At 37.5% G+C, this 18,150-nt stretch overlaps 1 protein-coding gene across 4 annotated transcripts in view; it reads right to left on the reverse strand.

The window, feature by feature from the left end:
* LOC141910750 (inactive dipeptidyl peptidase 10-like) overlaps positions 1-18,150 on the reverse strand; it is a 99,340-nt gene that overhangs the window by 28,228 nt on the left and 52,962 nt on the right. The window contains exon 1 of one of the 4 annotated variants that reach the window (XM_074801529.1): positions 11,121-11,477. The exons of the other annotated variants lie outside the window; for them this stretch is intronic. Coding sequence (XP_074657630.1) covers positions 11,121-11,297 — 177 coding nt within the window. The 5' untranslated portion in view covers positions 11,298-11,477. Of the gene's footprint in view, positions 1-11,120; positions 11,478-18,150 lie in introns of those variants that run through there. 4 annotated transcript variants of the gene reach the window in all.

Genomic DNA, 18,150 nt, shown 5'->3' on the forward strand with positions numbered 1-18,150 from the left:
AGATTATGGATTGGATAGATATAATATTAGAGTATTCATATTATTTCATTGTAATTTCTACATAGTACCGTATTCAAATATATCGTAAATGTTACATGTAACATGTAAAATATGATGACAATACATAATAGCAATAAGAGTAATAATTTGGTAATTTAGGCTTACATTATGGGTACATTATAGGGTACATTATAGAGATTCAAGCTGCTTTTGGGAATTTACATAGTTTGATCAGAGCATTTTTTGAGGAATTAGATAAGGTAGCTTACTGTGTATGGGTCTTGTTGAAAGTGTTGTTTATGATTTAAAAAAGGTAAAGGTAAAGGTTTTTCACATCCAAACCTGTAAAATGTACGTCACAATGGAATCATGCAAATACATGTATGGTCCGAACTTCGAAGTTCAGTTTTCATGATTGCATATGTTTTGCATGCATGTTGCATATGTCCGTTTAGGCTCTTACGGCAATCATCCCTCCATTTATGGGTAAATAGATCTCGGAGGCGTGACCTCTGTGATTAACTCACCAAAAATATAAGCTGAGGATTAAGATGCCCATGATTTACCCGATATTTCATAAAACCACACTCACCTACAATTCATCGAACATAATTGAACAGTTTGGTTGTTTTTCAAAGCAGTAAATGCGTATTGAAAATCATTTTTTCTATGCACGATATTGAAGTATCGTGAACAACGCCGATGAAACGAATAAAATTATCGATCAAAATTCAGAAAAATTAATGAAACTTGTATAAACAGCAATCAATTAATGCTGCATCGCTATGAGACACACGATCTGCTACACGCTTGTTAAACCGCGGAAAACTGGCTGCAATGATGCAGCCACCCGTAAATGCTAACATATACAACCAACCATAAATACAATATCAGTCATTAGGCTTCATCATTATTAGCCAATATTCTATAGGTTGAAGATGATCGTATCGTCAGCTGGTCAAAGATATTGACATTTAACATTTCATATTAATTAAACGATTCCACGAGTTCGACAGGCATTGAACCGTGCGGCGCAATTTCTCATTTCAACATGCTTCAAACGGGATCGTAATTTCAAATGCATTTCCTTCACTTCATTAGTCGTCAGGTAAATACAGTCGAATCTGGCATTCGGCATTCCTCGAATGTTAACAACTACGACGCCCAGCAGTCATTCAGTAATCTCTGCGAAATTCAAATATATACGGTCAATTATTCAGGCCAGACAGTCACTGTATTCTCATTAGCTTTCCACCACGAAAAGGCACAATTATGTATTGAATTCATTGGACAAATAAAGGTGACTGAAAATAGACTGACATCACCATCCCCATCGATGATGGTCGAACGTCAAAATGAAGTGATTGATAAAATCACAAAATGAATAGAATTCGATTTCCACGGTTCGGTGGTAAATTGATAATTAGGGCGTGTACCTTCGGTAGAGTAGCCTTCGCTGTTAACGATATAGAGACGGATGGATAGACAGGTTACATACACACATACAAACAAATCACTAGCTGTTTTTGCCATGCAATATTTATGGTAGGCGAATTTTACAACAGTTATATATAGGAAATATTGTGGATTTCTAATTTGTGATATCTTAGTCATCTTGGATGTTTTGAAAAATCATTGGTCCCTATCAAGTCGATAATATTCAATTAATCCTCTTCAGATATCTTCTGCTACAGTCTAACTGTTAAGAGAGAGAATGTAAAAAGAGAGATGACTGTGAATATAATTTACGTATTTATGCGTCTTGTACTAATGTGGTATCGTAGTCATCCATTATGGTTTTTTACTCATTCCTGCCAGTTGTAAATGATCATTCATGAGGCATTTTGTTGTCGGTTGGAGATGGAGATGAATAATTTTCTACGATGAAAAGAACCGTTTACTGATAAAAATACTGGCTATAGTTCGCTACGTTCAGCGCACGAATCTGCAATTCTCCCTCATTTCCGCAATATGACAAACATGCATTCTAATACAGTCCTGGTGGGAACATCTAATACATCCCATTTCCACAGGCGTCAAATGGGTTCTTGAAATCAGTTTTCTTGTTTTTGGTGTGTGAAACGATAACGTCGAAACTATGAAGGACTCCCGGTCACCGGCAAATCGATGCATTTGAGAACTTGAGTCGGAAGAACATCAAATAACAGTGCATCATATCGACTATCAATACAATCAAGGCAGCTAACATTCGCTTGTGAAACGCAACATCTATATAGATTGATTGAATTATTTAATCCATTCCAATCAAAGAGCCAAATCCAGTTAGCGATAAGAAAATACTCGATAGATTGGTAATTCACATCTCATTTTTGAGAATGTTGATGCTGATTTATAGCTCGAATAGTGGTGAATAAAAAGAAACGCGATAGGAAAGTGGTAACGGACAGTAAAAATATGCTATCGCACTTGACATCCGTGAAGTGAACTGTCCTGTGCACATCAGGATGTACGTCGATTCGTATAGCGATGGAGTTTCTCATGAAGTTGTTGGTGCGCGAAAAGATATGCGTCCAGCTTTCTTAGACATAATATCAATCCATTGGTGGTTTTCCTAGACGTAAACCAGTAGGCGATACAGCCGTTACACGCCGATCCGCAAGACGCTTACTTATTAGTACTAGTGCGCCTTACAAAAAAACATTGATGTTGAAAGGTTTATTTTTCAAACACAAGTAACACATAATTTCCCATGGTCTCTTTATTTCACAGAGATGGCAGCAAAATCAATGTAATACGAGGACCGTACTTTAAGGCGCATCTTTATTCCCTTGCCAGATAATATATTCCAACAAGATTATACCTAGCAGAAAGTTTTTGTTGTTGTTCGGATAGCACACGCTTCCCGGGAGATGTGGATAGTTCCAATAGGACTTTACATCAAATCATCCGACAGTTAATGCATGAAAGCACTTAACCCAAACCTAAGGCACCAAATACGAAAAAGGTCGATTACTATTCAGGTAGTAGTGAGTATCAGACAAGACGAAACTGTCACTGAACTGACACAGCAAGACGCACTATCGGCCCCAGGGGAAAAAGCATTGCAGACAAACTTGCAATCCACAAATCAAGTTACTCAGTTCAATGTAGGAAAGCTTCATAAAGCCGCTTAAAGAAATTGATGTAACCATGGAATTTCACCGTCAACCGCATTTCACATTCGGTAATTTTCAACGATACTTGATAATGATCTTTAAATCCGAGGTATATGAAAAGGGAAACGTGCAATGTGCTGGCGATCTCGGACAACGAAGTATATATATCAATTTGAGCTTAGATTAAATAACTGCGAAAGGTATATGGTATTTCGATACTCGTGGAGAACACAGGCATGAAGTCGTCAATGATTCTGAAGTAATTGCAAACATTCTTACCATGAGATAGATGGGCAATATACAATCTAATTACTCGTGCTGCGAATTAATCTACTAGGCGAGGAAATTGGAAGCCGATTATACCCTCATTTCTTGTGCATGAAGACTATCTGACGGGCATTGGGGCTCTCAATCAATTCTCTGAAATAGCTGCTGATGTCCATACTGAGGTAATTCTTAAGTGTTTGGATCAATTGAAATCATCACGTGTATGCGCAGGTCGTAGATATTCTCTGTGATCTGAATGAATATACGAAACGATGATTTGAGAAAGTCCATAAGAAATCCATAAATCAACAAGATTTCGGACATTTGCACAAATCTCACATGTTTACGCATCTTTAAAATCAGCGCGATGCTAAGCCGAGGGCACTTAGTAAATGTGAAATTGTGGCAACCAACTCGTCTCAATCCAAAATGTGTCGGTTGATATATGAAAAAGTTCTGAGATATTTTGCTTCGAATGTGTAGCACTTCCATGTAGGAAAGTTTAACAGATCCCGAATAATGGAACAAGGCAGTAGCTGGAACCATCTGTTACTGGATAAAGCTCCAGGAGTCAATAGTGATTATTTCGTCTGAGAAGATGAAACTAATCCTGCACAGACTGACGGGAGACTTTATGACAGTCAATGCGGATAAACTGAAACATTAGGTCAACCACGTTCCGTTCGATAGCACGCGACAGCGGCCTTTTCTCGCCGAACTGTGAACAGGGAGTTTGGGTTTCCGCTATCGAAAGGTTGGAAAAGCTCATTTTCCCGACGAATAGGTAAAGGACATCGACATTATGGAATCAGGGTATCCTGAATGATCTCAAAGACATTCGAAGATTTTAATAATGGTGTTGGAATGTACTATGACTATGCGGAATCATTCTTTTCTATCTACACTTCTTTGTCCCATTGGGTACTCAACGTCCTCGGTTTAATAGTTCGATAAATTCAACGTGAGTTCATCGCACTGGGATTAAACCGAGTTTATCCTTTTTGTCTTGTGTCAGATGTGGAGAATAATGATTAATGGCCAACGGCTTCATCTATAATTCGAATCCATTATTTGCCCAGTTGTAAATAAAGTCTGAAACTACGTTTTATCTACTACTGCTGCTGATGCATGTTAATAACCAACAGATCAATGCGACGTACGTCCTCACGATCTTGCACGCAATGGAAATCACTTCAACAGATTGATAATTCCCAATTGATGGCAGCTGCTATCACCAATACAAGTTGGGATTGAGCCGTATATTTGCAAGGATTACGGAGAAATATAATTACAATTGAATATTATGCGGTAGTTTTGAATACGGAAACTTTAGCGATTCGAGCACTTATTGAACTGAGACATCGTCTACATCGTAAATTTGTGAAAGACTTCATTTCGCGGCACGTAGTAGATATGTCTGGACATAAAACGTGATGAAACGTTCCACTGGACAAGATGATTTTCGAAATTTATTGCCGACCTACAGTCATTTGCAAAATTGTACAAATTATATCAACCACTAAAAACTACAAATTTACGAGAACGGCAATGATAATGCCTGATATAAATCATCGAGTCCATAGGGTTCATATAGTTCTAACATCATATACTTTTATTAGAGAACTGCCGCATGCCTGTTGTGCCGGAAATTTTAATAAGTCATTAGTATCGAGGCAAAACATGCACGCGAGTTTGATTTCATGCAGTGAAAATTAGATTTGTATGACGTAGGCAGGCTTTTTTTCCTACACCAGCTGTTGTGTGCAGAGTGATTTATGGAAATAAAACTGTAAATGAATTTTTACCGGCTAGATGGAATTGATAATAGTATGGTAAAGCAACAACCACGTCCTTACTATTCAGCGAATGCTCACGTCGACGCGCGCGCGATACAACTTCAAAAGCGATGAAAATACGAATTTCGATCCGCTCGTCAACGTTAAGCGTGCGCTGATATCAATCGACACCCGACCGCAGGAATTTAGAGGAGACGCGACGACGAGCACACGACGGCGCGCTCGGTAAACGATAAAAACAGCAAGACGGATGATGATGATGAAAGCGAAGAACAATACAGAACTGTCATCTCGACAAAGGAGCTACTGATTAATCACGATACCAATAATAAATGATAAACGATTGGAAATCACACTGCCATTCGCGGTGTGCCGATCTATTAATCATCCCGCTCTGATTACACGTCCGACATATTTCAAGATGATTGAAATCCTCTTTGAAGCGTTGTAAATTTTGATAATAAGTACGCAAGGCCCAGTTTGGAAGTTTATGACGACACAATCTTGGAGTATGAAATGTCAAGGCTTCGGGATCGTTTACTAATGCAACGATACGACATATTTTTATTCGGTAAATGAAAAGATGCAGTTGAAGTTGTCTAAGTGCATAGCGATTCTGCGAGTGATCTTTCATTACACGTGGAATTCCTCTACTATCAAAATAAATGTCGTATGTATACGGAGTTTCGAAGTTCGAAATAGTTACCTCTACTCCAGAATATGATTAGCCGTGCGACATTGACTGGTGGAAAATTTCATTACAAGTTGTTCTATCTTCTTAACATAGTACGACACTCGCCACAAGGGCAATATTTAGATGATAGAATACGCCGGCCAGTGCTAATTTCTTGTCCGAAATAGGCAATTTAGGAACATAAACAGCTCCGAGAACCATGTCGTCCATCATCATCGCGTGGCACAAACAGTGCGCTGTTTATACTACCATTATGTAAGTCGAATTCCCCGTCGGCTGTACCCAGCCCTAGAGATTTAATACACGAATATTAATATATCTCCAGAGAGAAGATTATACTTACCAAGTTAAATAGAATCATATACACGAAGACAAACACTAGTAATCCGCATCCTATTAATAGTTCCTTTCCTCTAAAAACCTCCATTTTAAAATCGGCGTATGATTCACATTTAGATGAATCAATCAGACTTGAAATTAGGCGCCAATTATTTATTCTAGATTACACAAAGAAGATTATAATTTTCATAACTATACATGGCTCGATATATGGCGAAGATCAATATTGCTTGGCGTGAAGGTATAAAACTACTTCCCGTTTTATTTCCAGTATCCAGACATTACAGGGAGTTATTCTGTAAACAGAATTTTTATTACTTGTCAATCAATCAAATCGATGTGTAATCAAAGTGCATCATAAAAACGTACGCCAATAGATTTCGGAATCCGACCACGTGAACGGTATTACCGGTACGTTTTCATGTGAAATCTATGATTGACCTACTTAATTTTTTCGAGGCTACTTTTACTTTGAATTATCCACAGAAACAACTGTAATATTCTAACTATCTGAATACTCGAAAATCGTTTAAAAAATCTTCGTGCGTAAAGTCTGTTAAAGATATGATCAATATTCCTTACCAGTAAAGCTGACTTAAGACCTAAACGCTGTTCCCACGCGACGAACGTCTTCCAGAAACATTCATTGATAAATAATTGAAATAGGGGAGTCCTTAATCCTCAGTTAATTGATATTTCGATGCTTGTAAACAAGATCTTCGTATTCACCGCTCTTAAAAGGTTAACAGTTCGTCAAATTTTAGCGCTCGGAATCATAGTGCTTGGTCTTATAGATATATTTATTTCCATTAGTTTATAATTAAATGATTCAACTAGGTGAAAACATAACCCCCAAAGGGCAATGTTAGCTGCAAAATTCATTTCCCCAGAGTCATTTATAAACAAAAGCAATCTCCATATTTTTCCGGGTGAAACCTAATTAACTATAACCTCATAAGTAGAAACATCAAAAAATAACGCCATAATAGGCATCCTGCATTCTCAGCAATATTCATTAATCGTAGGAATTTTTCATTTTCTCTCGAAAATATATATTCTTTGTTCGTCTGCTTAGGTTGAGCCGGTCGACCGACCGTTTCTATTCATACCGCGAATAGATGGGTGGGGCATTTGCAGACAAATGAATTCCTCAAAATCGTTAGCATCTCGCTTTCTACAAAGGCTAATCATGAGATATTTTCCGTACGATATTCAGGCTATGGGTGGAGAAAGAGGAAGTTTAGGTGGATAAATATGGATATCAAGATAATTATAGATGTACTTATTTACTCATGTAAATATAACAATGATTGGTCCACCAAGGCGGAATCGGTTCTTGTGTAGGTGCAGACTATTCTTGATCCCCATAACCCAGTCGTAAATAGGATTTGACTCGGTTGTACATAAAACGAAAATGAATTATTTTGAACGGTGGAGTTTTAAAAATCCAACTCATTACGCATCTGTTGTAACGTTAACTTTGACTATCCATTTTAATAGTAAAAGCATTACGTTAATTGTTACAATACTCGCAGCACTCTATATAGCCTTCTAAAACACGAAGACTAGATGGACTGCAAGAAGCTTTCGCGTAAAACGGGTTCAGATTGCTACAGATAAATTGACAAAATTATCCCTTGTGTTCTTCGAGGTGTCACGAGACCACGCCCATTCCTATTTCCGGTCTCACTGATTGAGAAACATTTTTTGACGCCGTAAAAACGGTACAATAATGTTTTTATAGGCCTACACCGATAACTACTACGCGTTAATCGATGGGTATTGTGTGAGTCGATGTGCACTACGTCATAAATATTGGCGTTTCAAAATTACAATCACAATTGTGAATTTGTTCATGCCTTTTTGATAATGAATTTTGGTCATCAATATGGCTAGCCTGGTTAGACTGGTTGCCGGTCAATTCAAATTGATTTTATTGATCCTTAATATCATAGTATTCATTGTCGATGATATTAGGCAATATTATATGTGTTAATTTTCTTCAAGGCGTCAATACACTTTCAAGTTACTTTTCTTGTTAACTGTCTCGTGCGCACTTCTTACATCGATAACGTTGATACGATGAATTCCAACAGTAACGTATATACAAGTCTTACGACGCGAAAGTATTTTCATATCATATTTTATCTTAAATTCGTGTGGCCTAAAGCGTTTTAAAGGCGGCAGACTCTATGATAAATCGTATGCTCAAAACATGTATATATATATATATATATATGTAGATATATACCGGGTGGAATTTTATGAATTAATGAATAATAATGGGAGATCATATTTCAACAGTTCATTGATTATATTACAAAACCGCACGATTCCTTCATTCAGCTAGAAAATCTAGAAAAAAAAACACCACGACGTACATACACTTCACGAGTGCCCACGTATCGTAGATTTTTCTCTGAAGAGCTCAACTAATCACCTTTTTGTTTCATCACGCACTAACGCCGATATTATGATCGCGTTATGTGAGCGAAAACCTCGGTTTTTGACCGTTCAATAGAATGCGTAAATGAATCTTATAAACCTTATCATCGATCGCTAACCGCTATGGCGAAATGTCACATGTACAGATGTTATCAGATCTTATATACAAAAAACGTTTTGCCAGAGCAATATCATATCAATAATTTAATGCAGTCTACATATTCAAGTGACATATATTCCCGGGCATATATTGCTGTATATTTGCTTTTCTATACGTATGTTGAAAATGTGCTGACAATTCTAGTTGTATTATTATTGTTTATTCTAGTTGTCGGTACCTATATCAAATAATTTCTCCTGTTGAATCAGCTGTGCTGTGATCATGAGCATATCATTTGAAATTTCAATTCAAAAATAGACCAGATGGAGAGGGAGAGGGAGAGGGAGAGGGAGAGGGAGAGGGAGAGGGAGAGGGAGAGGGAGAGGGAGAGGGAGAGGGAGAGGGAGAGGGAGAGGGAGAGGGAGAGGGAGAGGGAGAGGGAGAGGGAGAGGGAGAGGGAGAGGGAGAGGGAGAGGGAGAGGGAGAGGGAGAAACCATACAAACCACGAAACGTTATTCCTGGATTTTACTCTAACTGCTTCGGACAGGTCCAAGCTGTCGAGCATGAAATTATGAAATCCTCTGAGGACCAAAAGCTAAGCACCATTCAGCCATTACAGTAATTGTGTTTAGCAGAACCTAACTGGAACCTTAATACAATATAAAATATATTTATTCCCTTAGCAGCCGCAAGGGAAACAGGGGACCAATAGTTCCGAGCCGACAATGTCGGGTCAGATTAAAGTTAGGATAAAACACCAGCCGTCCAGGAAAATTAGCTTTACGGCGATTTTATTTGACGTTTTGATCAAGTGTCAAGCAAAAATAACGATAATCAAACGTTCTATAATAATATCGTTTCAGTAGAGTGCAATATATTGACATGCTACAATAACACTGAAATGTATATCGCATTTCCGACAGCAGAACTTTCTTTTCAAAGCTAAGTTGCTTTCTTGACGTTAGAGCAAACAAAATTACTTACGAATAATACACTCTCTTAAGGTAGCAAAGAATCGAAGAGAATGTGTTTTGCATGGGTTCATTATTATCGTTAGTTTTTTTCATTAGCTGTTAATCTGCACCATACTATTAAGCTAAGGAACTGGTGGTTATTTTTACTTAGACACATTTACTGCGTCTCGTCTAAGCATGGCGTACCATAGGATCACAGAAATTGCTGATATGTTTTGATTTCCAGTTTCTTATTCCAACCAGCATGTACCCAGGAGATCAGGTTAATTGAGCTACCGAGAAAGGCCACGAAATGCCAGAAAATGACACTGTAGACAAATAGTTGCGAGCTGAAAAGCAAGCAAAGAATTGCAAAATAATCGTCTTCAGTAAAATATGTAAGAGGAATGAAAGCAATGTCAAACGGAGCTCTTTTTCAGGTCGGTGATAAAATTATCACATCGATACAAAATGATCTATCAAATATCAATCGAATGCCTCGGGTTTCATTACAAACAGAAAGCTCAGTTTCCGTTGCTTTCGGCAAAAATCGGTATTTCGGTATTTCTATCGTTAATATTGATTTACGCAATTTTCGCTCAAAATAGCCACGTTGACGCTTTTTTCGTTATACTTAATCGAGAAAATGATACACGTGATAGGTCTCGTCTCGTTGCAAACCTTTTTCGGATATTAATAAAGCAATTTACATATCAGATGAATGGTTCGAAACCGACTATAGAAATGTCATGTGAAGTCTCAAGCCAAACGCTTTGATGATCTCATTTCTGTGCCCGGCCCAGCCAACTAACATGTGGCAAAAGTCTTTAGGGTCTTCAGAGAGTTTATTGGTTATAATATAGAAATCGAAGCCATGTTTGGCACTGGACTCTAGAATTTCACTTGGATATACATGTAGTGAATCATTATCATATCTGACATTCATAGAATTTGGATTATAATTTGATAGACCATCTGTCAGAAATATCACGCTCAAGCGCGTATAAAAATAGTCGATAAATCAGTTGAACATGGTAGGTATGTAAATTATAGTCAAGCCATGTCGGAGATAGCATGATAGTTTACATCTCAACATCTTGTTACCTCATAAATCTATATAGTATTGAAAGAGAAAGTGCTACGCGAAAATCGGCTATCCTCATTGAAATTTACAAAACAATTTGCGTGTTTTGAGTCTTACATCTGGATATAGTATGATTTAAGAATGGTTTTTGGAGCTTTTGGACCTATAGCTGACGATTTTCTGGGCCTCATTTTTTTGTTATTTCAGATACCAAAGAATTCAAGCTATAAAAAGATAATGTATTGAAATACCAAAATCATCTCGTTTAAGTTTATACATCTATTAGAATATTAGAAGGATATGAGAAAAATAGAAATATATTTACTGCTTCCGTAGCAATGCTATAAGCCATAGATTGTCTCCGTAAACTGTGAAGAGTTCCTCGTCGAGAGCCAAGAGCGGCCATAGATCCACGCCGAGCAACCGTTGACGCCCGGCGGGCCATCGATAGCCTTCTTTCCACATTAGAGGGTTTGTTACTTTTTTTGAATAATTTCACCATTTTCGGCTATATGATTCGGATAAGAGATTATCACTCACGAAGATGCAGCAATCACAGACCACACCCCAGTAGTATCGGTTTAACTTTCCTCATAACGACAAACAGAAGAAAAGTCTCATTTCAAACGATGCGAAAGCGATATAAATCCGACGCCTGCTGCAAAGACTCATTCTGATGAGAAACGTGATGAAACAGGTAGAATAATTATCCACAATATTAATTAATCGCCATTGACATGGAACCGACTACACGTGCTTATACCAACATCGGTATTGCTTTGTAGCTAAATGCCATTTTGAACGACGAGACCGTTCTCGCCAGCAACATCGTAACGGAGCGTAATGCGTGAATCCTGGTACCGACTCTCCACCATAATACATTAGTTTCAGTAGCAAATCTATAAATCTACACGACGACTATTTAAGCTAAACATATGGTGTTATTAGGTGGCATTTGCAGCTCCAATACACTTTACCTATATCCAACTGCCGCACGTGCTTTAGTCCATGCACAAAAACTGTGTCTTAATTGCTAAGTGATTAATTCGGGATAATCCCATGATATCGGGAATAGTTTTTATGATATATTGGTGCGAACGAAATTCACGTGAAGCTTAGATATCGAGAATAGTAAAATAGATGAAGTCTGTCGCAGAAGATTGTCTTCTGTAAGGTTCGACAACCAATTGTCACACACGGTGACCGTGACAGCTTTCAAACCAAACTACGATGCTTTCATCAGAATCGCAGCAGTTGGCCATATATATTATCAAAGGATTTCCTGTTCGCTGTTAATTGAGGTGGCAACGGTATATATACATAAGACAAGGTATCAAGCATCGTACTAACGGTTCAGATAGAACTGGTGTGTACAGATTTCTACAGGAAAGTGTAAGCTGGACAATTCGTCGTGTAGGCCTGCTTAAAATGTATCGGAAATTAAACTGGCCATTACGGAAATTATCAGTTAAATCACATGCCATTATACTGATTCTCAAAACTGACTTACTACATTATGATATGAAATATCTAGATTGTAAGTCTTCAAATTAATAAACCTAATTTACCAGTGTTGTATATGTTAAAATGCTCAAAAACGATCGTAAGTTTTTTCTGTAGTCACGTTCAAGGCGAATATGTCGGGCGAATTATCAAGTAAACGCTATACCGGTAATATGCTCTTCATAAACGTTATGCTTTATACATCAGTTTCAGATGCTCGCGGAAGATTGATATGACAAATATTTCTAGCGTTAAAATTTAGATAAATACGCAAAACGCTTGATAACTGGCGTTCACGCATAGTTCATAATGATTACGATAAAACTTATGCATTAGGAAAAGATCATGAATTTCATTGTTGGGTTACACGCCTTAAAAACTTTAGACAGATATAAGAATCGAGGATTAAATTGAATAGTTAATGAATGAAACAAAAAAAACCGCACAATCTTTTAAGAAATACATAGTTATGTTAATGTCTAAACAGTCCTTGAGTGGACGTGATGTATTTTAGAACGATTGAGCATCCATAAATAATAAATCGCTGGGAAACATACACGAAGGTCCACTTGATCATGCATGCAAAAACGAGAGCACGCTTGGCATGATATCAGGTTAGCGCAAATTCTGGTTTATTCATGATGAAGAAGAGGTAAATCTCATTTGATATTGACATTCAAATTTGAAGAAATCAATTAAACTCTTATTTACCCTAACATACTAAAACTTTAACATCATTTAACAACTCACTTGCGATGTATTAATGCTGTTAGAATTTACAGTATCAATCGAGAATATAGTACAAAACGCAGAGATGCCATCTTTCCATTTAGCAATGAACTGCAATGCACGGAATAAATCGAAAGAAACGATTTTCTCATAATCAATGTAATGCCGATATGAAAGTGGCAGTATTCAGCCTTTAGATTGAAATGAGGTTGAATTTAAGATTCAATAATAGATTCAACCGGATTGAGATAAATAGTGATTACCCTACATCATATGTTGACGAAGCTTAGCTACGTATTAACCTATGTTAAAGTACGTTGTTGTAATTGCTATTTTGTGACGCCAATGCACATCGACTCATTCACTAACTACCCTCTTTAGATGATGTATTGTTGTTAGCAGTACAATGCATGAAAACAATTTTGTAACGATTTCTACGGTGTCAAAAATTCTTTACTAAAGAAACGACTGTGACACATGTCCGCTAAGCGTTGCATCATCAAACAGTGAAGGCTGAGCTGAGAAATAGTTCACAAATAATTTCATAGAGGGAAGCAGAGTAGTGTTTCATAATTTGGAACATATAAAATGGCCAAAGAAAATGAATCTTGCTACTCGAAAATGAGATGATTCATTAAGAAACCAATATGTACGTGAGTGTAATATATTATTTACGACGGAAACCGAAGAATGTAAATGGGAAATACGCAATTAGACGAATAGCTAGTTTATTATGATAAGGATAAGATTTTGATGTAAAGTCGCATCCACAAGTTGTATATACTACAACGATTTTCAGTCGGCGTTCTTCGTATTAGAATAACAAAGAGAGTGTAATCCACATTTAATTGAAGGGACACTCGGAAGGAGACAGCGATATACGAAGCAGCGTCTTTTCGTCTTTAGTATCTGACGAACTAATCATGGTCCCGCGAAGGATATTCAAGGTGGAAATCACCTGCTCTGTATACATCAGGTGATACGAAGTATCCCGGAGTAATAGCAGAACAACGAGAAGCGTATCGGTTTATGGTCGAGAAACGCCATAAAGAGCAGAAGAAGGTCATTAAATCTTCTTTGATTAGAAAAAAGCGAAACACACATAAGACAAACTGTACCGACAATGTCTTATGATATATGGAGCTGTAATCATTGATTTAGGTTCTGGTGTACGGTATGTAGGGTCAATTATCCCGAAATTGCAGAAACAAAATAAGCATTCAAACAAGAGACTACACCATTGTCTCATCGAAAAATGGGCTATTTTCTGTGAATTTAGTTTACCCATATCTGTCGACTGCTTTCTTCAAGGTAACGCCAGGACTATACAGTGTATAAGCTTTTGATGTTATGCAAAACAAAGGTGGGAATTCCTATAAACTAAAGCCCACGAGCGATGACTGCGGCACGAAAATGACATAATTTGAACCAAACTCCAGCATATTATAGTTACCATTCGTTTGTAATGTGCGCAATGGGTTAATGGAAAGGACATCATCAGTTACATATAACTAGATTTACAAAGGTACTCTTATCGAGCTATTATTCCGTTACTAATGTACCACTGGGATGGATATCATTCATACATTATTACTATTATTATGTGGATAAATCACAAAGCATCCAGTGCTGGGCGTTTATCAAACTGCCCAGACTATTGATGGATAAACTACACTGCACGCCAGTCCTGTTCTTTAATTCATCACGTATGATTATCGCGTAATGACGATCATTTTGTCCGGGATCAACGGCATTTAACTCGATAAAATACTGAATAACATAAAATATCCCAAGCACACAATAATAATCCACCCGTATGCAAAATGACAAAATCTCGCAAAGAAATGATCGTTCGTTCTCATACGTCAGAAAGTTGTTGATGTCTCATTACATCGATGTTATAGCTACATAAATTGGCCCATTAGAATCCGGTTAAGTAGTTCTAGGACGAAGTAGATATCTATTCATCTATGCTACAGAGTATATGTGAATACTGTGTGCGTGCATGTGGATGTTACACTACTGGACGAAAGGCAGACTGTGTGACTAGGTGACTGGACTACAGGACGACTGACGATTGACTCAACTGCAACGACTGGCTGAAGTTAAAAGTGAGCGGAACTAAAAGTTAAAAGTGAGCGGAACTAAATCTTTTTTTGCCCGAGTAGGCGTTTGCACCGCAACCATGTCGAGTTCAAAACATGTGGTGCCCGGAGTTGTCGAATTTGTTTGAAGAATACCTGATAGTTCGGAAAAAAAGTATATCGGATAGGATAAGTTTGTTCCAGAGAGCAATATAATCAATTAAAATAGAGCGGAATCAAATGAAAGAAAATAACGATAACAAATGCCGCTGCAAAGCAGCGATTAGGAGTCCTTACAAATTGGCTAAAGTTATCATATTTATGCTGTAATTCTCTAAATAATTTCAGGCTTTGAAAAAATGAATCTAGATACCAACTTGAGTAAAATTCAAGTATTACCGAGATACAAGTATTACATACACATTTGTCGATAGCACAACATAGTTGGAATAAGATATAAGGATTTTGAATGTTATTTTTACGGTATCTTCACGACATATCTAGTAGTCATCTTCAGGAATTTTATGATACAGTGGAAACATATAATGATAACGCATTCATTATTTATCATTATCATCATCCGTGTTACTGCTGTTATTGTCATTGAGTCAGTCGACCAGTCACCCAGTCGGCCAGACTCTAAATGTCGCCCAGTCTATAGTCGGCGGTCGTCCGTCTTCGGATCACGCCAAAATGAGGGACCGCATCACAACTAACATATGGAATATCTCCCTACACCCGCCGTGCACTATTCCATCGTATTTTCACACTTGGGCTGCTACATGAAGCACAGTGCATGCTGCATTTTCATATGCATGATTATTGACATTGTCGACAAGTTAAGAGAGCTGTTGATAAGATGAGGAATGATACATATCCTCAATATGTGCGACTACTAAAAGCGGAAATTAACATTCCACCAAAAAGGGTTATTTCAGTTCTATGAACTGATCTATTCATATCGATATCGGCCACGTTTTTATAAAACGTAATATGAAGCAAGTTTTTATTGCATTCTGAAGCCAGCCACATGTGTTCTGACTGTTGTGCGATTTGTGAATGCTTGTAATTTGATATGGATCAAGTGACTGACGAAGTATAAAAGATATTCTAGACTCATTTGTGAAATGAATTAGATAATTCTTTTACCTTCATTGTATAGATTACGTACGAGCATTGCGGCCGGTTTAAAAAGTCGACTTTCGAATGTTGAGTCAAAATAAACCCTCAAAATTGGTAATGGATCCGGAGGCAAAATAACTCACAACTGTGCAAGTGAAGCTATGATCGATGTAAGGAGAAATATGGTATTCCACGTCTGTAAATGTGCAGCCGTGTTGGCATTCACATCACTACAAAAAATGACTTTTTAAACTTGAAAAATGAATGTTAGGTGGTCACACTCTCCCGTAGTTCATTGATCATGATCTAATGGAATGAGAACATATCATTGCTATATAAAGAACCACGAAGGGAGCATGGCCAGGTATAGAGATGGATATAGATTTCGGTTTGAATTTCTCTTGGGAAAATGGAGAATGTGTGTATTGAGCTTGGGAAATTTTCCATTAAATATTTAGAAACATGTGGATGAACAAGTAGCTTGAGCCATGGGGGAAGTGTGCGAGAAATCTAGGAATGCAATTATAGTTCGTTGGACGTGTGGGATATGACGCAGATAACAAAATCTATAAGTGCGAGGCAACGCGAATCTAAAATAATTCATACAGATCCCAAATCTGGAAAACGATACCGATTTACATTCCCAATTCTTAAGCTTACTGAAAATTTAGTTGTTTATCAGGGACCAATCCAGTAGTTGCAGCCAGAGCCAAATTCAACCGTAAGAAATTTGGTCTCCCGTCGGAATTCCACGGTAGAGTTTGCATTCATTAACTAATAGGACTCGTGCTAGATCGTGCTGCTACTCGTGCGACCAGAAAATATGTAAATGACGATGATGTACTTTTCATGACGTAGATTTGCATCATGTTCGAGAATAGAAAATTCAGCATGAAACCTAATGATGATGGTGGCTTTAATCAAGCATATTCTGATTACGAATGTACGGCAATTTCATCAACAATTCACTTCTCGAGCGGGAATTACTGCCATTGCTTTTATACCGAGTCGTGCATTAGGTGCTATTGTAGAGATGTCTCGAATATCCATATACATTACCAAAAGCCATGTGTAATATGCCAACTGGCTGCAATTAATTGATCATAATTATTGCTTTCCTAATGACGAGACTGGAAACATTGTGCAACCCTTGGGATCTTGGCAACTGCTCTATGTAAGCTGTATGTTATTTACTAGAATTTGAAAATTGCCATATATTGACTGCATTCCTCTAACGTGATGATTGGCTATTATCGTAATGGGTATTAAGAGCAAAATCCACCTCACCTATGCCATACTCGGACCAATTTACCTAGTTTTACAATACATCAAGCAATTTGGAGATATATGAAACCACTTACGGTGTATAAGGTTGATGACAAAAACACTCAATTGAGATAAATGTCGATTTTCTGCCAAAAGATAATCTTAAGATCAGTTAGAAGAATTGTTGCTGTCATAAGAACTACAAAGCGAATTTCTTCGTATTTTGGCTCTGAGTGAAAATAATTTCATTTAATTCATCAATCATCCAATAAAAGAAATTAGGAGCTGAGCCTGAATTCTTGACGACAGCGACGGAATGGTTTCGTCTGTCTGTGCACTCTAGTTAATCATTCATTGATGATGCAAAGGTTTCCACAAAAGACACATTTCTAATTTGCAGAATATGAGTCGAAAACGAATTTGCGCCTATCCCCTCCATAAAAAATCAGATGGCATTTTCGCTTTCTACGCAATCTCGTTACTTACGGCCATTAGCAGATGTCTCAGGGAAAATATTTGGTTAGTTTCTGAGAAGAATTTTCATTGTTATGGTTTCATTAGTACGTCATAGTTATTTGGTCCGCGTGGACACTTAACGTCACAAGGAGAGCCAATGATTTATGGATTCAACGAATTCAGTTCAATGCGAAG

This window comes from Tubulanus polymorphus, chromosome 1, assembly GCF_964204645.1.
Source record: "Tubulanus polymorphus chromosome 1, tnTubPoly1.2, whole genome shotgun sequence".
Taxonomy (NCBI): Eukaryota; Metazoa; Nemertea; class Palaeonemertea; order Tubulaniformes; family Tubulanidae; genus Tubulanus; species Tubulanus polymorphus.